Source organism: Xenopus tropicalis, chromosome 6 (genome assembly GCF_000004195.4).
Source record: "Xenopus tropicalis strain Nigerian chromosome 6, UCB_Xtro_10.0, whole genome shotgun sequence".
Taxonomy (NCBI): Eukaryota; Metazoa; Chordata; class Amphibia; order Anura; family Pipidae; genus Xenopus; species Xenopus tropicalis.
Genome location: NC_030682.2, coordinates 41108488 through 41134800, shown reverse-complemented (window position 1 = coordinate 41134800; position 26313 = coordinate 41108488). Strand labels below are relative to the sequence as shown.

Below are 26313 nucleotides of genomic sequence, written 5' to 3'. Positions count from 1 at the left end.
CAAGCACATTAAATAACTCATATATAACACTAATGGGCTTCTTTATCAGTTTTCAAGTTCACCTCCTAAATATGCTCCCAATGATAGTGCTGGATCATATGCCCTCATTCTGATTGATCTCTATTATGGGTCAGGTTCCACACCCAGCTGGGCATGGAGATGGCCAATGAGACTTTTTTTCTTTAGCAATTGCACAGCTCTGCTCAATTCTTCCACCACATGAAGGAATATTGGAATGCAGTAGATCAGTTCACCCAGTGACACCAGGGCTGGCTTATAAGGGCAGATCCCAGGAGAGGCCAGAACCCCTTAGGCAGCAACAGTACAGCTTAGCCCAGGACACACAAGGACCAGAGTTCACCACGACTGGTGCCGACTGGGAGTTCCCCCAGCATTCTGGTGGACCACTCCAGCCCTGGTTATTATTAAACTGCTAGCATAACCAATAAGGAAAAAACATGACTATTATATCTCTGCCCCGCACCATCCTTTTCTTCAGTAACTGTGCAATGCCCAAAGGAAATGGGCAGTATGGTTGCATTAGGAAACATGCAAACAATACCCCATCCCACTTACTCTAGGCACACTTGCCACACTGCATGATTAAATCTAGCACATTATAAAAAAATTATGAATTTACATACATCTTTTGTTGAAGATCACATTTTATTGTTTGTAAATTTGCCAAATCTTGCTAAGCAGAAACAGCCAGGGATCATTATCAGCTGGTGTTATATTTGCATTCTGATTATTAGTTATGGAAATAAAATGAATTGAAACCAAAGAACTTGTGTTTTTTCCCTGAATTCAAATTGTCTCTTAAATCCATTGTTTTGTCTGAGAAGTTTTGGTGAAAATCTCTATATGCTTTAGTTCTTGAAAATGAGCTTTGCAGTTCAAGTAAATTAGGGCCTTGTTCCTCCTTTTTGTCACATAATTCCCCTGGAACTGGTGCCTGGGATTCCCTTTGATCGTTGCGCCATCCATTAAGGCTTTCCCCAGTAATCCCATAGGCAACATTGTCTGCAAATGACTTCCTCAGATTACAATATGCATTTTCAGCTTGACTGGGATGGAATTCCTTATCATAAATTGGTTTTATTTCTGAGTCCTGAAGCACTGGGACCTGCACGAGCTGCCTGCTGTACAAAGCATCTGTTTTGTCAGTATCTGTGATTTTACGTAGCTCTGGTTCCCTAAACTGACACTTTCTGGTAGAATGGGCTTTGTGTTCTTCAGGACAGCAGAATCTATCGCTACAGTAGTCGGGTGAGGTATCACAACCTGGAGGCGTGTGATGTTTGGAATGAAATGGAATCCCACAATCGGGACTTATACCAGTTTGTAAGTTTCGGCCCTGAGGTGGAAAGTTTAACAGTTTTTTAGTTGTATCAGTGGGATTATTAGAAGCTTGAAAACAGACAGCTCTTCCTTCTAGAGGTTCCAATTGTAAGTTCTGGAAAAAGATTTATTTTATATTAAATATTCACATCCTTACATCATTACATAATAATAATACTTTTATAATAGTAATAATTGAATGTATCAAGCACTACTGTCTACAGCAAACCCCTGCAAAAGCAATTGCATTCATTTCAGGCGAGCTGATGGGGGCAGTAAGAATAAGTACATTTGACAATTGGTACAGGAGTTATAACCAGTAATATTAACACCAGTAGATACTGCTAGGCCTTTAGATAAAGGCAAAATGCAAATTTTAAGCTGGCTATACACGGTAAGATTTTTAAAAGATCTTTTTGTTATCATGGGACCAAGCTTATCCTGAAATGATCATTTAAAAGTATGTTTTGTCCATTAAAAAAAACAACCATTTTGAAGCTAAGAAAACTGCCTGCTTGGCCCTGTGTTGTAGGATGTGTGATCATTTAGTGGCCAATAAACATATGATAATTTGACAGATTTGGCAGACCGCACTTAAATTGGTGGTAAGGGAGAGAAAAATCTTAACGTGTATGGCTAGCTTTAGTCAAAGAGAAAGAGAACTTGATAAATCAGCAGGGACTAAAATCACAAAATGGCTGAAAAGATCTTCTATGCAAAAATTGTGCAGAGAGAATTCAAATAACAGTCCCTGTGTGCGAGATGCTACATAGTGAGGTTAATGCAAAAATGCATCATTTTGCCATTCTCTTACCATTTCCACACTTCCACCCAGCTGCCTAGTACTGCAAGGATCAAGAGAACGACTAGGATCTAAACGGTTCATTTCACCGTAATCTAAAACATAGAGACATAGACAAATCTTGTCAATAACAAAAGGCAGCAAAATATACATGTACAGGACCTGATTGTTAGTTCCTAGAAATGCGATGTTAAAGACAGTATTAGTGTTCTGCAGTTTCTGGGGGCTTCTAATAGCCATAAAAACCTTTCGGTAAAAGGGTAGGTTCTCTCTTATAATTAGCCATCACTTTTGGACAATAGAACACTATTAGGAATATGAGGCTTAGATGTTTAGTAACCTGTAGGCCCAAAGCCTTGTTCTTTTTTACTGTAAATGTGCACTAACATGGTGTGAGAGTTACACATGAGTGTAGCACAGTTTAGGGTAATGGCAGACAGGTGACAACATTCCCAAAAATGCTGTTCCCTCCATATGAATGGAAATTGCAAGATGTAACACACACACATCACCCATAAGTAATTTTAAAAAAAGACGTTTCACCAGGTTTAGTAACCCATAATAACCACTATGATGTTTGCTTTTAACGTCATAACCAGTAAATGTAGCAAAAGTGGCACCTTTTTTTAGATTACACCATAATGAGTTTAGGTTGCAGCATGTGGTTACTGGCTTAAAAACACTCTAAAATTAAGCATGAGCAGCGAGTATTTGAATGACTGTGTCCCTGTGTGACTGGTTATGGTTTTTTAAGGAAAACTATACCCCCCCTAAAAATATATCACATAAATCAGCTCATATGTGAAACCCTGCGTCATTTAAATAAATCATTTCAATAAGAATATACAAAAAAAAAATGTGCTTTTTTAGTAGTATGCACCTTTTAATAACCTTTAACAGAATACTGCCTTTTTAAGTATTAAGAGCCACCTCCTGGCATCATATGATTCACATTACACACAAATAAACCAGGGGCACGCATACATGTTAGGTCACATCAGCCAATGAATGGACAAAGTTCAGTCTTTTACACCCACATTTCTTCCTGTTATAGTTAAGAGTTCCATTGTTTCCTGTCAGGTGATCTCTGAGGGAGCACACAGAACATCACTAAATGATGTATATAATATATATTCAAATATGATATCTGTTGGTTAAGTATTCATTCTGAAAAGTATACTTTAATTACTGGAAGACATAATGCATTGCAATGTCTGATTCATCCATCAGAGGTCACTAAAGGACCTACATTTGCCTACAATGTATATCAGTTGGGCACGTCTCCCCACACAAATGGCATCATTTGTACTGCATTTATCCCCTCTGCTTTCTAGAACCATCACATTTTCCTAAAGCAAATAGCAGCTTTCACCCGGTGGCCATTTTTCCTCTGATACATCATCAGTTACATTTAAATCTGCAAGCAGCATACACACACACGCAGACCCTTATTCAGCATACATTTCATCAATAATACAGGCTCACAAAGGCAGAACTGTCTCTGATAAAAGTTCTGCTTTGTTTAAGCTGAACTCAGGAGAGGAGTGTGGGAGAAAAAAATTGAAGCAGACAGCTGGAGATGAGTTTCTATGGGACCCTGTAGATTGTAAGCTCTTTTGGGCAGGGCTCTCTTCACCTCTTGTATCGTTTATTGATTGCTTTATATGTTACTCTGTATGTCCAATGTATGAAACCCACTTATTGTACAGCGCTGCGGAATATGTTGGCACTTTATAAATAAATGTTAATAATAATAATAACCAGCAATGCCATCTCTTCACTGGCTGATAGACTGGAGGGTGTGTTTAGTAATCTGAGCTTAGAACAACTGAGCATGTCCACAAGCCAGATGTCAAAGCAAATTCCTGAGGGCGGGGGCCAAGTGGGTTACAGGAGGAGAAGGAAATCTAGGGTTGTTGCAGCCTTACTATTAACCTCTGGACAACCAGTGTGGCAGGTATTGAAAGATTTCAAAGAGGCTGTTGACAGATTACATTTTTGTATGTGGGGTTTACATGTCCTTTAACAATTGGCTTTCTGGAAAACTTTTTTAGGAGAGTTTTAAAAACAGATCATACAGAAAGGTTAGAATCATCTCTGTGTGATATGGTCAGTGTACTGTTTTTTTTATTTTGAAAATAATATCAACAAAAACTTAAATAATAGTGTTTGAATTCATTTCATGGCCATAGTTAGGACATAATGTTAAGGGTTCATTTTTCTCTTTTGACAACGTTGCCCTTCATGCAAATGTTCTGTTCTGGATGTGAGAGGATCCCATACCTGGAAAGCTGCGGCTGTAAGAGGTTATCCACTGGGACTTTATCAGACTCCTTTGCAAATTGACAGTTTTCTCAGAAAGAGGCTCTTCTGGTGACTTGCAGAAGTAATTGGGAGCAACTGTTTTTGGAGGCACTGGATAGTAAATCTGCGTGTGCCCTTGATTAGATTTGGGAAACTAAATAAGAAATAATATGCAGTTACTATACCATGCATCGTAATGCTTTATTAAGCACATGCTCACCACTAATTACTTATATTCATTACCTGAATGCACTGCTACTGAATATCATGCTTAGCAAGAACTAAAAAATGTCTAATTTACAAAAAGAGGCATACAGGTATGTTTTACCCCAAATTCTGCATTCCTCCCACTCCCTTTGTCTTTTTTAGTGCCCTGGTGTTTCTGGATTTTCTAAAAAGCCATATGATTTATCTGAAATGGCACCTAGATTTTAATTGCTTGTTCCCCCAAGCAATGAAACCTGCTTAAATTGGTCTGAACAGTCACACCAAGAATTCCCACTTCCAGTCATAGTGACTTCAATACAGTATTATGGTCAGACCTGAACTGGACAGTAAGAGGGAGCTACAGTGCGGTGACTGCACTTAGACTTAAAGGGACAGTATACACGCCTTTTTAACAAGAGTTTGGGCTGAAAATATTTTTTGACTATTTGTTTTTACTTATGAAATATTTATGGACTTATTATTTCTGACACTAAACAACAGTGTGAAGCCAGTTTCACTTTAGTACTTCCTGTCACTTGCTTATCCCAAAGAACTTCAAAGGAGCTGATAAAAATAATTACCAGCGCACTGAGTAGCCCCTGATAATGAGCTACTCAGAGGTTGCTGCTTAGATAAGGGAGGGCTTTGTTTGAAACCCAACTTTCAAATTAGTGCTTTATAATGGCCCAAAGTATGATTATATTAATTCCTATTTATTGTGTTGATTTTTAACAAAGGTGTTTTTAGGTTCATACTGTGCCTTTAAGCAATAGTGTGCCTCGGGCCTTACTAGTATATTCTCTAGATGCACCAAAATACTTCAAAATATAGTATATCTATTTGCATAGACTGCATCTGACACACCACAAGGACAAATACTGCCGCTCTCTATAGCTGCAATTTATAATAAGCATAACACACTTGTATGCAAAGCATAAGGGATACTGGGGGATAAATCAAGCTTTAAACCTGAAATTCAATTCTTATGGAATATCCTTTAGGATAAAGCTCACCCAATGGGTTTTGCAGCTCAGCCAAGTCAGTAGTTGCTCATCAGTGAAATGCAGTTGTGCATACAAATGAGGTGAAAGTTTTTTCATTCTAACTGTGCTGACATGATCCCAGGTCCTGTATCCCACTCCCCAGCACCAGTGAGGCCCACAGCTATAGTATAAAACTGCTGTTATTATTATAAAGCCCCACCCCAACATAGTTGCAGATGGGGGGGGGGGGTTCTGTTTATTACAGCTTGCAAACAATTAAACATTTGAGGAAATGTATTTAAAATATTCATATATACATTTATATATATAAATGCATCTCTTAGCAGTGCAGCATTATAGATTTCTATATAAATTATTGTTTGGACTGGAAGTAATGGTTTCTTTTCACTTTTGCCCTGGGTGAGGAGTTGCATTCTTAAGTTTTGCCCTGGGGCCTAAATACCCAAATGAAAATAAGTGAGTCACTGTGAAACTGCTCTCTCCATGTTACACAAACATGTTCTTGCTTGTTAATTAACAAACATGTGTTCTCTATGCCATTACTGTGACATTTGCATTTCGGCTTACTATTGCTGCAAACTTTATTTACCGTACCTCCATTCACAGAGTATCTATCAGAGCAGGTAACAAAACTGCTTACTGGTCTGGAAAGCCTCAAAGTGAGATTAGAAGTAACAGGCCAGCACATCATAAACAGCCTGTGGCCCATGAGGCAGGATGGCCTGTGTGTGTCTAGACAAAGCCAACTAATGGAGGGCCCAACAGAAGAAATATCAGAGGCAGAATATTACCAAGAAAGCCCGTCCATTGGTTTTAGTGTTGTCACATAACCTGTTTAATATATCTATGAAGATTCTCATTCATCCAGGTCATGATATACAGTATCTAGTAGAATTAAGTCTAAAACAACTGGACAATTCTTTAAGTTTTTTTTTGTTTTAGACTTAATTCTACTAGATACTGTTTAATATAGAACACACATTAAATCCACTGCCTGTATGGCTAATTCAGGTGCATGTTGCCTGGTTGCACAGAATATATTGTAGTCATGCAGGAAGTGTGTTTGGCTTTTTGGTAGCACATACTACCAGTGACCTGTGTATAGAGGGTGCATAGCTAGAGCAAAGGGGATGAAGTTTCCAGACCTTTCTAAATGATATTGTACAACTTTTTACTAATAAAAAGTTTAGCTTGGACAAACACCCATTAGTTTATCCCTTTAGAAGGATAATACTGCATTTAAGGATTTTGTACTTACATGAAAGTATCCATCCTGCCCAGGCCAGGTTAATGGCCTCTGGGGCTCAAGAATGATCTCATGCCTGTATGGACTTCCTGAAATATACACATAAAACAGTATGGGAATTACTCTCTTACACAGATTAAGCTTAGCTGGAAGGAATACAATACATTCATATTTGTGTGATTAGAACAGGATAATATCTATGCTAGAATAGACTGGGGTTAAGTGTAAAAACTGAACTGGGCAATAAAGGACTTTCAGCTGTTTTACACTTTACTTACTTGTTGGATGATTTTCCTGAATTACCATACATATATATATATACTTGCGCCAATTTGTTAGAATGTGTTTGCTTTGAGTGGCTGAATGGCATTCTGCTGCCCGAATCCTTATTCACTGATGCAAATCGCATACAGCAAGAAAGGACTCAGATCATTATTTTCCATGCTGAAACAAATGAATAAATTGGCCCCTTAAAGTATCTCTGTGTACAGGCTATAATAAAACACAGAGAGTTGTCCCGTGTATGACATTTACTAGTTAAACCTGCTAATCCCCCCAGTTAAGACATATCATGCTACCTAGATGTCTGCTACAACCCTTCCTGATTTTTTAATGGAATTATAACTTATGGATTTGTGGCCACCTTGCAGTGAGATAGTGGCTGCTCAGATGAGGCTGAAAAAACAGGCTGAACTAGTGCTACATATATAGAAAATAACACAAAATAATATACATTCAGCTTTTAATATTTATATTAGGCAAACTATAAAAATAGGGTACAAGCCCTTATTCTCGCAATTGTGGGTACAAGGCAAGATGTGTTCTTACATGACAAAACTCAAGCATATGCAGTGACCATTATATTCGTGTTTGTTTCAAAAAAAGAAAAAAAACAGAAAAAAAAGTGCTGTAGGGTTTTAGGGGGTTAATGAATGCAAATGACCCACTCTGTTTTTCTCAGGCCTGTGCAGTGTCAAAACTTCCCAAAGCTGAAAAATGGAATTGCTATTATTTCACAATTTTATGTTCATACATCACTCAAAAAAGTTATTGGTCTATAAATCTAAATGTAGAAATTTTAAAGTAATACTCTCATGGGAAAACATATTTTTTTCAAATGCACATGTGGCTAGCCATGTTCTTCATTTCCAAGGGTGCCGCAACCATGTGACCTGTGCTGTGATAAACATCAGTCACAGTTTACTGCTGAGCTGCAAGTTGGAGTGATATCAACCCCCCCCCCCCTCTCTTTTCCCCCAGCAGCCGATCAGCAGAAAAATGGGAAGGTAGCAAGATAGCAGCTCCCAGTAGATATCAGAATAGCACTTAATAGTTAGAAATTCAAGTCCGGCTTGAGACTCCTCCGCTTATATAGGAGTAGGGGAAACAATAGGTTACCAGAAAGCAGTTCTAATGTGTAGCGCTGGCTCCTTCTGAAAGCTCAGACTCAGGCACAATGCACTGAGATGGCGCCTACACAACAATATTACAACTAAAAATAAATACATTTGTTGGTAAAGAATAAAATTTTAAATAATATAGTGAATTATTTGCTATGTAAACAGTGTAATTTAGAAATAAAAAGCATACTATAAAAATCAGGTAACAAGTATCCCTTTAATTTCACATAGCTAAAGACAATGCCACTGCTACAATCAGCACATACCACTAGTTTTCCTTAAGACAATAGTTTCATATCCATGTGATGCACTCTCTGGATGAAGTGGAGAAAAGGTGCAGTCCGGTTCTTCGGGGGGGCTGTAGCTCGGAAACATGGCAAACTTTGATATGTGTGACTGATATGGGTGCTCTGCTGGAAAGCCTGTGCTTATTTGTTTAATACTAAATCGACAAAAAATTGACAAAGAAAAACATCATGAAGCATCTCTCCATATATTTTGGTGTACAAAATAAAGAAATCTTATTTACTTTACTCACTTTATAGAAACATCAGGTGGTTTAGGATACCTACAAAAGAGATAACACAAGTTAAAATTAATCTCCTACTGCAAAAGTCAATAAAGAGAAATAATCTTGACCCCTTGACTCATTTTTACCATAAGGTTCAGAAATCATTTTTATCATATCTGCAAACATTTGATGATGTGCCTGCACAGTTGGTAATGTGAGAACCTTACTGGTTTGCTAATGGTTGTTGTCCCTTTACCAGTTTAATCAGGGCATTGGGCAAGGAATAGCCCCACTTATAAGGATTCTCTAGACAGATCCAAAAGGATATTAAGGACAAATATAAAAAGACTAATGTACAAACAAAGCTGTATTAAAAGGGGCATAAATTAATGGGAGGAGGGGGTTATTCTTCCACTTTACAAAGTGCTGGTAAGGCCCCATCTAGAATATGCATTCAATTTTAGTCTCCAGTGCTCAAACGGGACATTATTGAGTTAGAGAGGGTCCAGAGAAGGGCAACTAAGCTGGTAAAGGTATGGAAAGTCTCAGTTATGAAGAAAGACAAGTTAGGGCTGTTTACACTGAAGAAGAGGCATTTAAGGGGTGATATGATAACTATGTTAAATATTTAAGGGGATCATATAATAATCTCTATAATGCTTTATTTAACAGTAGGTCCTTCCAACTGACACGAGAGCACTGACTCTGTTTAGAAGAAAGGAGGCTCCAACTAAATATTCAGAAAGGATTTTTTAACTGTGAGAGCCTTGAAGTTATGGCATTCTCTCCCTGAATCAGTCGTACTGGCTGATATATTAGATTGGGTTATTGAAAATACCCCCAGGGACCAGTCTACTTGCATCTTGGAGTCAGGAAGGATTTTTTTCCTGTCTGAGGTAAGTTGGAGAGGCTTTAGATGGGGTTTTTTGTCTTCCTCTGGAACAACTAGCATTTTGGCAGGTTATATATAGGCATTACGGTTGAACTTGATGGATGTGTGTCTTTTTTCAACCTAACTTACTATGTTACTACGTTTTTACTACCAGTATATATGTTACAAACACAAGTGCAGCACACTAAAACAGATTGTGTGCACATTAACACCATTCATAAACGGTTTTTGTGCATATACTATGGGCAGAAAGAAGAGGCATGTGTCTAAGCACAATGATGTGGCTCACAGGCTGAGTCACTAACCACTACTGCTAGAATTATTTAAACTTTAGTCTTGAATACAAGAGGTATAGCAAACACATGGTGATGCAGCAGATTTTAACATCTCCATAAACCTGAGGCCATGCCCCTGCAAAAAGTGCAGATGTTCAAAATATTACTAGTTTTGTGAGGAATGGTGTAAGAGCACAGACCGTACTTAAACAAAATGATTGTGGTTGTACAAGTGTAAATATTTAGCAGGCTTGAAACGCAATAATATGAAAGCAAAATATCTTGAAAAAACAGCAAATAGAAATGAACAAGCAATTTAGCACATAAATATCTTTTCTTGCTCTCCTCTTCCTCATCTCTTTGAAGGATGCTTGGCCAGCAGCCCAAGGGGGAACTGAATATGAAGGCTGATCTGAATCTGCTTGGCTCTAGCACTGTGCTAACAGACAGAGCTGCTCTCCAACAACCCAGCACAGCTTTTTATGTTCCCCTCACTCTTTTTATTGGGTCCATTTATTTTACAGTAATCCAATGAATTGCAAAAAAGCAAAGTGGAAGTTAACGCAATTTACTAACTAAAAGTTAACCTCCCCACAAATAATTTCACTTTCATGACCCTTATAAGTTAACACTATAACACTACAAGTTAACAGGGCCAACCTGTTTGACAACTGTTGAGTATTTAAATAAAGTACATGCACAGTAAGTATAAAGATAGATTCTTTAAAGTTATTATAATTATGTTCAGTGTGATCGTACATGCAGGTACATACCATTCACAGGAAAAGTACATTATGAACCAGTGACTGACTCATGGGATGACCTGTTTACTTACAAATCATCGCTGGCACGCACTGCACTCTTTCTCAGCTGGGTTATGTCGTAGTACTGCTCAATTGGAAGCCCTCTGTAAATAGAGACATGGAAATTCTAACAAACACCAGAATAATATGTATGCAGTGACAAGTAAAGGCTGAGCTTGATTTGTTACATCATTACTTACTTACTGGTTATAGTTTTTCCAACCTGCTGTACAGGTAATATTTATGGGGGACCTTTTACAGACACCCTGGAAACAAAGTGCAAGAGCACTAAAGGGAGCAAATGTACGCCCCTAGCGTCTATTCTGAGAACATTTGCGTCCATAGGCTGGGTGCCCTCTGCACCCTGCACCAGTAAAAAATCCAGTGTGAGGGGCGAGGTGCAAGGCGCAGAAACAGCAAGTGCAAGGCAGTGTTCCCAGATGAGTGTTTCTCTGAACCTTACCCATCTGACTTTGGAGAGGACAGTGTAGCTCGCCAACAATAACTTTCTCTTGCACAGCCATGTCATTATGTGACAAAAAGCTAACATATGACCATTTAATAAATGGTGATTATTAAATCATGTGTAAAACTGAGTATTAATTTAAAATAGGGATGCTAATTGCAGGGGCGGGCCAAGCCGACCGGGCGCCCTAGTCAACCTGGTCGGCCACCCACCTGGCGCCCGCCAATAGTTGACCCCTAGGCAGCTGCCTCTTCTGCCTACCCCTAGTTCCGGCCCTGGCTAATTGTGTAATAACAGTATTTAAGTAATTTATTAGCTAGGTTAAGTCTACTGCTAATACCTCCTGTCTCAGGTACTGATTTAATTTGCAGTGCAAAAGAATGACTATTTCTCTGTATTATTTCTCTTAGTGAAACCCGTGGTACCCGTAATTCTGCAACAGTATTAAATTATATTTGTTTTACACTGGATTAATCTAAGGGGTGTTAATGCTATCTTCACTATAACTGATACTAATGCTTCAAAAGAAGAAAATTTGATTGTTGCGCTTATTTGTTATTATTTGCTGAGCAAATAGGTGGCATTGTGTAATGTTATGTCCATTTACCTTGGCCAGGGGTCTCCCCCATAGCCATAGTGCTTGTGCCCCTTGGCTTCTTGAGGAGGAGGTTCTGCCTTTGGTCTGTGATTGTTCGGAAGGCACACTGGACCTATTCCCCCATATTCTCTTTCTCTTCCCCATGGAAGCCTCGCTGGTGTGCTCAACTTGGAAAGATATTCTTCATAGCTGTAAATCATCATTTCAACAACTTTATTTATATAGTTCAGGTTCTTTTCAACTTGTAACAAAATGTAACAATCTAGGATTCCAGAATAAAATGAATCAGTGGGCCCTGATTACATGATTTTACAATTCAGTTTGAAATATTCATTAAAAAACAGAGGAAGGATTTTTTATTGAGTCCCATTTCATTTAATTATTTCATTAATTACTTAAGGTGGACACTGTAAGCAATATATTATGTATTCTTGTGGATAATAAACTTGTGTGAACAAGCTAGCCAGTCAGCAGTAGTAAGTGCCAGCAAGTTTTGAGCTGTATTAAAAGGTGAATAGATTAAAAAGACTAAAGGATCATCTTTACAAAACACTGGTAAGGCCCCATTATGAATATGAAGCGCAGTTTTGATTTTCAATCATTAAAAATAATTTTAATGAAACAGAGAAAATCCATAGATCAGTAAAGAATACAAAGGGTATGAAAAGTGCTAGTTATGAGGAAAAACTGACCAAATTAGGATTGGGATTAGAAGAAAGGAAATTCCATTTTCATATGTCAGAACATGGAACGTGGAAGCTGTGGAATTCTCTCTCTCAGTTGTACTGGCAGATACATTAGATAGCTTTAAGAAGTGGATGGGTGGCTTTTTAGCAAGGCAGGAAATATAGGGCTACTGAAATCAGTTGTTACTACAAGTTGATCAAAGGACTGGTCCGACTGCCATCTTGGAGTCAGGATGGAATTTTTGCCCCCCTTTTGCGGCAAATTAGAGAGGCTTCAGAAGGGTATTTTGCCTACCTCTGGATCGACTAGCAGTTAGGCAGGTTTTGAATAGACATAAAAGGTTGAACTTTGATGGATGTGTGTCTTTTCTTACCTAAATTGCTGTGTTACTATGTTACTGTTACTATCAGTGATCAATGTACCTACTGAGGTATGCAGTCATTCAGAGACACATACTTACTGACCACACAAGCATTAACTAACACTAACACAACATGCACAGTTTTAATGACATATGCACAGGGCTGCCATCAGAAACTTTCTTCACAGGTTAATAATTTGGGGCCCTCCATTAACACAAGCACACAGTACCAAAACTTTGGCCATGCTCTTTGTGTGTGCAATATAAACAGCAGTTAATATAAAGAGTTACATGGGTTAACGTACTAATAAGTCATTTAGTTTATAGGGGGTCAGAGCAGTTTGCCCTAAGTTTAACCCCTTCCCACCTACCTGCCCCTGCTCTGTGCTGCCATTGCTTTATATGGAAGTTCCCTAAGTTTTTGCATAGGTTACATAAACTGAGAAAGTTTAGGGACCAAGTGATTCTGCTGTGAGGCCCAATAACTATTCAGTACTAATTAATAAAAACAGTAAAAATAATTAATGAGCTAATAAGTCAGTATTTTAATTGGGGGGGGGGGGAAGACAGTGGAGTTTATACATAAGTTTGTTTCTAAATAACATAACTTTTTGCATAAGTTATGTGAATGGCCTTCATAAGCAAGTTACTTGAGTTTCTAGGCAAGTTACATAGTTTGATAAGCAGTTTTTGTGGAAGTTACGAAAATTGTGTATGTTTCGCCTTAACTTATGCATAACTTACACAATTTGCCTAACTTTCATGATGCAACTGGGCCCACTTATGAAAGATTTCACGGGGTCCGGCACAATCCCCCCCCTCGATAACTGCCCTGCATGTGCATACCATCACTGGTACATCCACACACAGACTGATTAATGCACACAGCCAGCGCATGCATACAATCATTAAATAATACATGAACCAACTCACACATATTACATCATTACTGAATAATACATGCTCCAGATCACACATGCAATCATTATTATTATTTTAATTTTCAAGTCAAGAAATAAAACACAATGCAAACCACAGAATTTTTTAAGGCATTTCATTTTGTAAAAATTGGATTACTTAAATAACAGCAGAACTAATTTAATGATCATATAAAAATCAAATTATTTATGTTACAAAATCATTAGCTGGCAGTATCTATAGAGAAACAGTTATCAGTAGTTATCACTAACTTATGCAGCCATTGCTATATTAATGGGGGCAGCTGTAAGAGCAGAACACAGTGTGCAAAATGCAGAAAAATGGCCAACAGCCAGTCATGGGCTAAAACTTTCTGGGGTATCATGGTTACTGAGTGATTGAAAAGCAATAAATATACTGCATGCAGGAAATAATTTACAATGCTTATATGCCCTGGCACTTAAGATGCAGTGATGCATTTAATCTTGAAAACAACTATTTTTTGTATTTATTCATATTTTATATTGGTACTGAGCTCTGTCTGGTCTATTAATGTAGCATTCTAATATTGCATGTAAAAGTGGTGCGATAATAAAAATTTCCATACATATATTTTATTCTATAAATGTACATTGTAAAAGTAAATATTTGTTAAAACAATAAATTCAGTCTGTTTGTTAATCTCCACAATAAAAGATTATTCATGAGTCTTCCGAGTGCTGATTCCTATTTGATTTTTTACATATAAACAATTTTAGTGTGTTTGTGCACGCATACATATATAATACATTTCTTACCGCCCTGGTGATACAGTGAGGCGCTGTGGTATTTGCTGTGGCGTCAGTATTTCAGAGGACTGGTAAGAGGGAACTAGCCATTGAGCCCCTTCTCTTTGCCTGTAGTAATGTGGCAAGTCATGCTGCACTGCCATTCCTCATGTTCCAGTGTTGTGGTCCTGCACAGAAGGATTGAGAAGCATGAGGATATTGAGGTATTTTATTTCTGAGTGAATATAGACCCAGAGAAGGCTGACAACACAGAAATCTGACTCTGTATCTTGGATACGGCAGGGTGTGCCTTCAGCTGGATACACTGCTTACTGCGACAAGATAAGTCACAATGTTCATTAGAGAAAAAAAAGGCATAGACATCACAAAACACACAATGACCAGGTAGCAGGGAACCGAGCCAGTATTGTATTTAATGATCTCCTGAATTCACATGAAGCACACTGCAGAAACAGGCACTACACAGCAACAGTGTTTCTGATTTTTCTGAAATAACTGAATTAACTAAAATAACTTCTGAAAAAAAAGTACCTCACATAAATGACACACTTTAGCTTTACACAGTACCTGTTTTCATAAATAGGTGTTCCAGGTACATTCTACTGCTTTCCTAGCACTGCAGGGGGCCCACAGTGAAACTGCTGCCTTATTTACATTAAAAGTATTACACAATGCCCTGCCTAATTAAATTAATTGTATGTTAGTGTTTAAAACCATGTCCTCCCTGAATTTACCAATGGTAAAACAAAGTCATGTTTTGGTAAACAGCATGGAAATTGAATGTGAAAAATTTGAATGGAAAGATGAATGTGTGCAAATGAAGTTAGTTCACAAAACACAAATGTACAGTTGCAAGAATATTCGGGGCACAAGTTTCCTAGGTGTCATGCAGATAAGTGTGTTTCTTGTGGGCTCTTGTTAGGTTTATCTGTATGATGTCACCCATGTTTACAGGCACCAGCAAAACCTTTCACGTAGGCACATATGCAAGTATAAACCATGCCTTAGGTAAATAAACAATACAGGTACTTATACCCCAGAAAGGTTTTGCAGAATAAGTAATTGAAGGAGGGCCTTCAGTTTATCTCCGCAGTATCACTCAGGAGATGAAATGATCCTCGGGCTCCTGTCTTCAGATCCTGCTGTGTGTTACTTGGCAACTGCAGAGTCTTCCTGTTCCTGTTGCCTTTTTGATGATGTTATCCAAGATGGTGCTGACAAGCAAGCAAGTGGACAGTTGTAATCAGGGAAGTTAGGTTTTATTATAAGCTGTTATAAGCAGCTCACTGATTTTTGAGTTATATATAATATGATATATATGTCAGTTATTGTATGATTTACTGTACTTTTTTGGTCCAGGTATTAGGCACAGAATAATTATTATTGCTCTCAAGTACCAAATATTTCTAAAAAACTTGAAATAGATCACTTATTTATAAATAAAAGGGACTAGTTCTAGTTCTGTCCATTTAGTAAGCAATTTTGGACTAGCATACCGTATCTAGTTTAATTATCTGTACCCATCGATCCTTCTTTTGGGTTCCCTAATCACAAAGTTATCCTATTAAGCCATCTACTTGGATCAACTTGATTTGGCCCAGCACTTGGGTGGCATATTGGGCAGAGATCTGTTTATTTGGATGACCTACCCAAATCAGCAAAAATCTCAAGGTGCACGGCCAGCGGTACCCATAGCAAAATATTTTGCAATTACAGTAAAAATGTACTGTAATACGATAGCAATATAAAATAACTGGACTATTTACTTTTGCAAGGCATAAAAGAAAGCGGCAAGGTTTATAGGTTGCAGACAAGTGGCAAACAGTAGTGTGAATAGCCTTATCACACACACAAAGCATATAGAATAGAAATAAGGTTAAAAGGCAATCAATTTCTTTCTCCCCTTTGTCCTAACTGTTCTGCAGCCTAGGATACTGTGTGCTCAGGTTTCTGTGATCGGATATAAGCAGACGTATACAGTTACTAGGATTAATCCCAGGTGTAAAGGCAATTTCTTTGTTAGCATAATTCTGGTTTAAAACTAAACACCAAGCTGTATAGTTACCCATGTCACTAGCCTATAAATAAATATTTACTACGCAATGTCTAATCTATGTAGCTATGCAGTGCTTTGCATTCCTATATCACCCTTGGATACTGACTTATTGGTAAATGCTTTTCATGTACTATGGCATATAGAGTGAAACTGATGCCCTTTGACGACTTAAAATGAATTTAGAACACGTTTAAATGAATACTGTCATGTAATAGAGCTTCTCCAGCAGAATCCTGCATTGAAATACGTTTTTCAAAAATACAAACAGATTTTTTTATATTTAATTTTGAAATTTCACTTGGGGCTAGCCATGTGCCACAGCCATGTGACCTGTGCTCTTATAAACTGCAGTCACACTTTAGTGATGTCACCGCCCTCCCAGCAGCCGATCAGCAGAACAATGGGAAGGTAGCAAGTAGCAGCTCCCAGTAGATATCAGAATAGAACTCAATAGTAAGAAATCCAAGTCCGGCTTGGGACTCCTCCAGTTACATGGAAGTAGAAGAAACAACAGGTTATCTGAAAGCAGTTAATAAGAATTAATAAGGTTGAGAAAGAGAACCTAAGATATATCTCACTGAAAGGTCCTGAAATAACATACCATTGATTAAACACATTATTCAGTGAAATACACAACCATTTATTGGCTGAGAATTTAAACACAAAATTCAAAAAAACAGAACATACTATACCAAATGGAAAGGTACATCCCAATGCCCCATGGCACCCACTCTCCTTCCTAACGCGTTTTGCACACTAGGGGGCTGATTTACTAAGACACGAATTCGAATCCGAATTGGAAAAATTCGATTGGAAAACAAACATTTTGCGACTTTTTCGTATTTTTTGCGATTTTTTTTCGGCGACTTTACGACTTTTCGGAAATTATCGCGACTTTTTCGTTACCAATACAATTTGCGCGAAAAAACGCGAGTTTTTCGTAGCCATTCCGAAAGTTGCGCAAAATCTGGCGATTTTTTCGTAGTGTCAAAACTTGCGCGAAAAGTCGCGCTTTTTTCGTAGCGGTAAAACTTGCGCGAAAAGTCGCGCCTTTTTTCGTAGCGTTAACTTAAAAGGCGCTACAAAAAAAAAAACGCGATTTTGCGCAACTTTCGGAATGGCTACGAAAAACTCGCGTATTGGTAACGAAAAAGTTGCGACAATTTTCTGAAAAAATCGCAAAATACCGATCATTACGAAAAAAACGCAATCGGACGCATTCGGCCCGTTCGTGGGTTAGTAAATGTGCCCCTAGGTGCTTCATCAGAGGAAGTGTGGTGTACCCATGTCTCTTCCTTTTTATACCCAAAAGCTTAATTTACACATTTTTCAGGGTTACTATTAAAACCCTGTAACAAACATATATTACATCAAAGCTTCAAGTATACACCTCACAGGGCCCCCGAGACCGCCCTGTACTCAGCACAAATTATACAGGTTAACCAAAAAGGTAAAAATCTAATAGAAATTGTGAAAAAAAATGTGAAAAGAATATATAATGTAAACTAATACACAATAACTTCATATTTTATAAACCAATACATCTTAAAAATTCTAAGCCTATAAAAAAGCATATAAATCACATAATTGGGTGCACTACCATACAATGGCCACAAACACAGGTGCTATCAATGCTACCAAATAGTCTTATTTAGTTAGTTTCACTGCGCATCAGAGATATCCAAACTATAAGTAGCAAACATATCCAATATATTTTTTTCTCCTCTTTTAAATTGTTTACAAAAGTGATTATCAGCATATCTCTGAAGCGCAATGAACCCCACATAACATACCCAAAGTGACAGTGCATAAACATATTTAAAACTCTTAAAACTTATTGGTTTATAAAATATAAAGATATTGTGTATTAGTTTACATTATTATATATTTTTTTCACATTTTTTTCACAATTTCTATTAGATTTTTACCTTTTTGGTTAACCTGTATAATTTGTGCTGAGTACAGGGCGGTCTTGGGGGCCCTGTGAGGTGTATACTTGAAGCTTTGATGTAATATATGTTTGTTACAGGGCTTTAATAGTAACCCTGAAAAATGTGTAAATGAAGCTTTTGGGTATAAAAGGGAAGTGACATGGGTACACCACACTTCCTCTGATGAAGCACCTAGTGTGCGAAACGCGTTAGGAAGGAGAGTGGGTGCCATGGGGCATTGGGATGTACCTTTCCATTTGGTATAGTATGTTCTGTTTTTTTGAATTTTGTGTTTAAATTCTGAGCCAATAAATGGTTGTGTATTTCACTGAATAATGTGTTTAATCAGTATCTGAAAGCAGTTCTACTGTGTAGCGCTGGCTCCTTCTGAAAGCTCAGGCTTGGGCACAATGCAGATGGCGCCTACGCACCAATATTGCAACTAAAAAAAATAGATTTGTTGGTTCAAGAATACAATTTTAAATGGTAGAGTGAATTTTTTGTTATGTAAACAGTGTAATTTAGAAATAAAAATTATACCAAAAACCTTAAAAATGATACTGTCACTTTTGCTTTATTTATTGTTTTTTGTACAATTTTGTTTTATTCTTTTGAATATTTTAATGCAAACTACACTTACATGTTTATTATTTGCAAGCTGCCACCAGGTGGTGCAAGCACTGCAAGCATAAGGGCTAAACTACACAGGAATTTATGTAGGATGTATCAGATCAGAGGAACAGATAGTCCGTCAAGAAGGCATGCTGCATGCTGCCTCTGCAGTCAAGATAATATCTTCTGATTAAAACACATTGACTTTCAAATGGATGTACATGAACAAACCCCACCATCAAACTTTATCTCATCCAACTCACAGATTTGGAGATCAGATTTTGCAGCATCCCATAAAATCTTGTGTTGTTGCCTTGTGGGTCAGATCTTATCAATATTAATATCTCCATTTTAATTGCTGCATAAAACACCTGTACTAAATTGATAAAACATGTGATTTAGTTATGCCATATAGCCATGCATTATTTTAGTTTACCAGCACTGTCAAGGCAAATGTCTTTCGTAAGTCCATACAGGCCTGGACTGGGATTCAATATAGGCCATGGCATTCCAAGTACACAGAGGCCCAAACAGCTCCTCAGTAGCCCAATAAATAGTGACTGTCTATGGCATCTTACAGCAGCCCCTCTGGCATTCTCCAGAACCCACAGATTTCCAGTCTGGTTCAGTACATGGATATACTGGTGAATCATTCATTTCGGTAGTATTATATGCTAGTTTCAAGTGTAAATGAATTTTTACTCCCCGGTGTTACTGGACCAATATAAGGCTAACACAGTGGTGCTCTCTGAAATTTTCCATGCAGTGTGCAAAATATCCATTATATCACATGGTTTGTGGCTGGATTATTATACAATAATAATGACATACAAAGAGGTCTCTAAAAACCTTAGCAATTCTAATGGCCATAAAATGAGTTGGGCCACATGTCTACAGTTGGAAAGCTCCAACATAAGGGAATTTCAGTCACCAAAATGTACAATTAATTATTATTTAAATTTCATTATTATTTAAATTATTATTCAATTTCATTATTATAAGCCATTCTCCCTGTTATACTAAGCCTCACCTAACAGTACTTTATATTTTTGCCCCCTTTAAAGAACTAAAACCTAAAAATCAATATGGCTAGAAATGCCATATTTTATATACTGAACTTATTTCCAGCCTAATGGTTCATCATTTCTACAGCAGCAGCCGCTACTTGTCACGGCTACTAAACACCAGAAAATAACCTACCATAGACAATACTGCTAAAACACACATTAAGACAATTATCAGTAAATGATTAGCATTGTCTATTTTTGTTGCTGTAGCTGCTACTAGTAGTGCCAAAATATTATCAAACTGACATCTTTATACCACTTACAACAAGTTTCATTTAAAATTTGGTGTAACAATATTGATTCTTCACTGGAATCCTTCCCTCACCACTGGCTCTAAACTTAACTAAAGTTTAAATGACCATTTTATATCATTTGAGTTATTCTGTAAATATCTACAAGTGAGAAACTATTTGGGAAAACTTGCTCAAGGAAAGTTACATGCTTTGACAGCTTTTGAAAACCTATTACATTTAGACTCTGTAATGTAATCACCAAGTGACAAACCAACTAACTATTCCAAAGGCTTTTCCTAAATTGTGAAATAGGAATTGGATAAAAGGAATAATGTCACTGCAGCTGATTGGAAGAGAGACATTCAGAGACCTCAAAGGCTTTTTAAATTAATCTCTCACTATGAAAATTCTGAAAATATTAAATGGCTGGTATTATAGTGCCTTAAAATTGTCAAAAATATATCCTAACACTTCCAACCTGTGCTAGAGAAGTTGAGAAGTTTGGGAGATGCTGCACATATAGTGGAGCTGTACTATTTTCCATAATCTTTTAATCTCTTTAACTTGATGTGAAATTACTAAAGGTAAATGTAAGTCTTCACTGGAAGCCCTGTGTTATTTGGTATATCCTACTCCATCTAATAAAATACTGGGAAGCATTGACTTTTCATCTTTTACCAGCTAGCAAGATAGCTAGACTCTGGAAACGACAACACATTTCGACCATAGTAGAAATTGCTACACTATGAAATGTAAACCATGACTATACAGCTAGTTACAGTACTGAGTAGCATCCTGGTGCTACTGAATGGTAAGAATGATTGTACTATTAAGATGTTAAAGCTGTAACCTGTCAAAATCCTCTGGTACATTAGTTAGATACTTTTAATGAAGAGTTTGAAGTTTTGTTTATTCTAATTTCAAGTGAGCTTAGGCTTGTTTAAATTGTGTCACCACTTAATCCCACTGTTTGATTATGATGTTAAATATATTTAAATATTAGTTTTTCCTTCCTCCTATTTAATCGTGTTAATCTTTATGAGCCTCTCTTACAGAACCAAATAACTGCTCCTTAGCGCTTCCTATTCTTCTATATTATGAATTTCTGTACCAACTACGAATTCAAATATTCTTCACTATACTAACATATACTTGTCAAATGGTCCCTGACTCAGGTATAGGTATTTAAGTAATGAATTAGATTTATAGAATTTAATGTGCAATTAGTGGCCAAGATGAGTGGAACAGTATGGTTTTAGTAAGACACAGCCCTGGCAACTTGACTTTAACCTTTGACTCGAAAGGTTAATTCCCCAGGTGGCAGTTGTAGAGTCATATGACAGCATGTCACATGTAATTATGCGATGGAAAAATCCAGAATGCTTAGACCCTGGAGTTTTCTGGATCTTTTCTGTAATTTAAATTACTTTAAGTCTGCTAAAAATAATTTGAGAGTAATGTAGGGGAAACCAATTCATTCATATGTACACTGTTCATTCGTATATACACTATATACTGTACATTAGGGCAGTGTTTTTCAACCTTTTTTGGGCAAAGGCACACTTGTTTCATGAAAAAAATCACGAGGCACACCACCATTAGAAAATGTTAAAAAATTTAACTCTGTGCCCAGCAGCAGTGCCCCCCTAGTACACTGGTGCCCAGCAGCAGTGCCCCCCTAGTACATTGGTGCCAAGAGCAGTGCCCCCCTAGTACATTGGTGGCAAGAGCAGTGCCCCCCTAGTACATTGGTGCCCAGCAGCAGTGCCCCCCTAGTACATTGGTGCCAAGAGCAGTGCCCCCCTAGTACATTGGTGCCCAGCAGCAGTGCCCCCCTAGTACATTGGTGCCCAGCAGCAGTGCCCCCCAGTACATTGGTGCCCAGCAGCAGTGCCCCCATAAGTCAGTGTGCCCCGTGGCCCCCCCTAATACATTGGTGCCCAGCAGCATTTTACTCTTCGGCGGCTTCAGCAGCATCTTCCCCTCACGCGCGCCGCCTCTGCACTTCTGCCTACACGCGACCGCACACAGGCCCTTTTATAACGTTGCGCCCCGTGTGTACTGACGTCACCCGTACACATGGGGCGCAACCAATGACAGGGCCCGGATATTTTTTTTAAAGTAAAAATTGCGGCCCTGCCTACGGCACACCAGGCAACATCTCGCGGCACACTAGTGTGCCGCGGAACAGTGGTTGAAAAACGCTGCATTAGGGTATGCTTCCCACAAAATGCACAAGTTTCAGTAGGTATACCTGGCACCTAATGCACAGCCCAGTCCCACCTCTATACTTATATTGTGTCCACCCTAATGGCATATCCTAATTAAGATTACGGTGAGATCAAATAACCACATTAACATGAGGGCATGTGTAAAAGCCTCTAAAGTCTAGTTAAGATAAATGTTAGTAACTGCGTCCAAGGACACCCGCTCCCATAAGTGACGTGATGTAAAGTCTTATTAAACAGTGTGTGATCAAGATGGACGCTAGCAGCTATCAAGAGCCGCCCTGGTTACCAGAAACAAAGTAGGCTTCCCCTTTCTAACACTCGCGGCTATCAAGAGTCACACTAATTGCCAAACGTGGTCACTAACTATACAAATCTCACATGTCCGTCACTCTCCCCGGTACCGCAGAAACAAAGAAGGCTTCCCCTTTCTAACACTAGCGGCTATCAAGAGTCGCGCTAATTGCCAACCGTGGTTACTCACTATACTATTCTCACATGTCCATCACCCTCCCCGGTACCGCCACCTCACTACTATTCACGTATATCAAGAGCCGCACCCCGAGTCCAGACAGATCAGTCCTGTCAGTTAATTTGTAACCCCTTTAATTCCTGGCTATGAAGGGAAAAATGTGAACCCTTCATTAAACCCCAATGGAGATTCGGTCTTAAGTCTATAGATCCATTGGCATTCTTTCTTCAACAAATATCATACATGTGAAGCCAGTCAGTACATGAGACCCATGAAACTTTTCCAAAGACCTAGTTCGAGTTACACATCAGACTGTTTATCAACTGCCGTACGACGGGTAATCTATGCAGGGATGTGTTGTTGCTAAGATGTATGTGGGAAAAACTTTTAGAGAATTACAAAAAAACAGTGTTAGAGCACATTGGAACCATCATTAATAAAAAAAAGATACCCCCTTAGCGAGACACATCCGAGATTTTCACAATTCGGACATAACTGCTATTTTATTTTTCCTTGGAACAAGGAAAGGAGATATTGATAAACTTCTGTTAAAGAAAGAATGCCAGTGGATCTATACACATAAGACCAAATCTCCAAATTTTTTCCCTTCATATCCAGGAATTAAAGATGATCAGAGAGATGGCCATAACATGTCTATTGGATATGATTCATGCCAATGACATCATGATGGCCCTATTGGGATCTTTACGATTTAATGGAGCCCACTGAATATGAACCTCAGCAACCCTAATACTTATTCATTTCTTCCTAAAAAATTCCTTCTCTTCACTGTATATATATGTCATACTGATTGACTTTAATTTTAACTTTTGTCAGAGACAGTTTCCTTTTTGTCTCCTAATACAATCTTCCAATTGACAGCGATTCTGTTAATTTGGTTGAAAAAATACCATAGAGGGTATTGTAGACAAGGATATGAGAATTCCCAGAATAACTGACGTCACCAACAGATGGGTATTTATAGGTTGAGCTATCTGATACTCGACCAATGATAGCCCCTAAAGGACGTTGGGGGAACCGGGGTTACATATTAATTGACAGGACTGATCTTCTCTGGACTCGGGGCACGGCTCTTGATAGCCACGGATAGTAGTCAGGTGGCGGTACCGGGGAGTGACGGACACGTGAGATTTGTATAGTGAGTAACCACGGTTGGCAGTTAGCGCAACTCTTGATAGCCGCGAGTGTTAAGGTCCCCATACCCGGGTGATAGTAGCTGCCGATATAGGTCCCTTGGACCGATTCAGCAGCTTATCGGCCCGTGTAGGGGCAGAAACGAGCGGCCTGCCCGACCGATATCTGGTCTAAAATTGGCCAGATATCGATCGGCAAGGTTAGAAAATTCAGTCGGATGGGGGACCACATCGGCTCGTTGTTGCGGTCCCCAAACCGACTGCCCCATTGCCGCCAATATAATTCGGGGCCAAACAATCAAATTATTTTTTTTTTACCTACACGCTCCCCGATATCGCCCACCCGTAGGTGGGGATATCGGGTGAAGATCCCAAGATCGAGATCGCCAAGCGAGCGAATTTCAATGTGTATGGGGACTTTTAGAAAGGGGAAGCCTACTTTGTTTCTGGTAACCAGGGCGGCCCTTGATAGCTGCTAGCGTCCATCTTGATCACACGCTGTTTAATAAGACTTTACATCACTTCACTTATGGGAGCAAGTGTCCTTGGACGTAGTTACTAACATTTATCTTTATTAGACTTTAGAGGCTTTTACACATGCCATCAAATTACTGTGGTTATTTCATTTCATCTCACCCTAATCTTAATTAGGCTACGCCATTAGGGTGGATACAATATAGTTTGTGCCCGTCACCACCCAGTGAGCACGACCCGTGAGGAGTCCACTAAGAGGTGGGACTGGGCTGTGCATTAGGTGCCAGGTATACCTCACTGAAACCGTTTTATATAGTGAATATACGAATGAACAGTGTACATATGACTGAATTGGTTTCCCCTACATTACTCTCAACAGTCCGGTTCAGTTTCTAATTATGGTAATAAAGCTTTCTGCGATGAACTGTGAAATGGATTAAGACTAATAGAAACCGGAATTATTACTTTGATTTTAGTTCAATATTTAATTAACTCAATTGTTGTTTAATGAATAGGTGTAAAACTAAACTGTATGTTTTTAATTGATTATATTAATTGGCTGAACAAAAATCTTTTTTCTATCTTCATTTGATTTGGGTGGTAGACACCTTGGGGCTGATTTACTAATCCACGAACGGATCGAAGGCGTTTTTTTCCGTAATGATCGGTATTTTGTGATTTTTTCATAAATTGTTGCGACTTTTTCGTAGCCGTTACGACTGTTTTGCAAATTGTCGTGACTTTTTCGTAGAGTTACGACTTGCACTAATTGTCTCAACTTTTTCGTAGCCTTCGCGCCGAGTACAAAAGTTTCGGATTCATTCAAGCTTCCGTATCGTGACTTTTCTTGGGCCAGGTTGGAGCTGCAGAGTGCCATTGAGTCCTATGGGAGGCTTCCAAAATCATGCAGTCTGAAAAGTTTTGCCTGCCGTTTACTAGCGCTCAATACGAAAAAGTCGCAACAATCGACTTTTCGCGCAAGTCGTAACGGCTACGAAAAAGTCGCAACAATTTACGATAAAGTCGTAACGGCGACGAAAAAGTCGGATTCGAATTTGTGGATTAGTAATCAGCCCCCTTGTGTTAGCAAACTAGGCAATGTGAGATAGGTATGGAACTCTTCTCAACCTAGTAACATATGTTAAGAAGTTCAATTCAGATCTTTGTCTTTATATTATCTACATAAACAATTAAGGCAAATTGATGAAAATTAGGAAGAATGTTAGTGTGGCAGGAGACGTACAGTGGAGGAAATAATTATTTGACCCCTCACTGATTTTGTAAGTTTGTCCAATGACAAAGAAATGAAAAGTCTCAGAACAGTATCATTTCAATGGTAGGTTTATTTTAACAGTGGCAGATAGCACATCAAAAGGAAAATCGAAAAAATAACTTTAAATAAAAGATAGCAACTGATTTGCATTTCATTGAGTGAAATAAGTTTTTGAACCCTCTAACAAAAAAAGACTTAATACTTAGTGGA

At 38.3% G+C, this 26313-nt stretch overlaps 1 protein-coding gene across 1 annotated transcript; it reads right to left on the bottom strand.

The window, feature by feature from the left end:
- Nucleotides 1–647: 647 nt before the first annotated feature.
- On the bottom strand, nucleotides 648–15751 carry c7orf31 (chromosome 7 open reading frame 31). The gene is made up of 10 exons (XM_012965573.3): nucleotides 15639–15751; nucleotides 14613–14770; nucleotides 11859–12038; nucleotides 10818–10889; nucleotides 8843–8872; nucleotides 8571–8746; nucleotides 6917–6993; nucleotides 4427–4601; nucleotides 2156–2238; nucleotides 648–1456 (listed from the first exon to the last, which is right to left on the bottom strand). Exons 2-10 carry the CDS (start codon nucleotides 14744–14746, stop codon nucleotides 752–754), a joined length of 1632 nt encoding a protein of 543 aa, XP_012821027.2. The 5' UTR covers nucleotides 14747–14770; nucleotides 15639–15751; the 3' UTR covers nucleotides 648–751.
- Between the last annotated feature and the right edge of the window lie 10562 nt (nucleotides 15752–26313).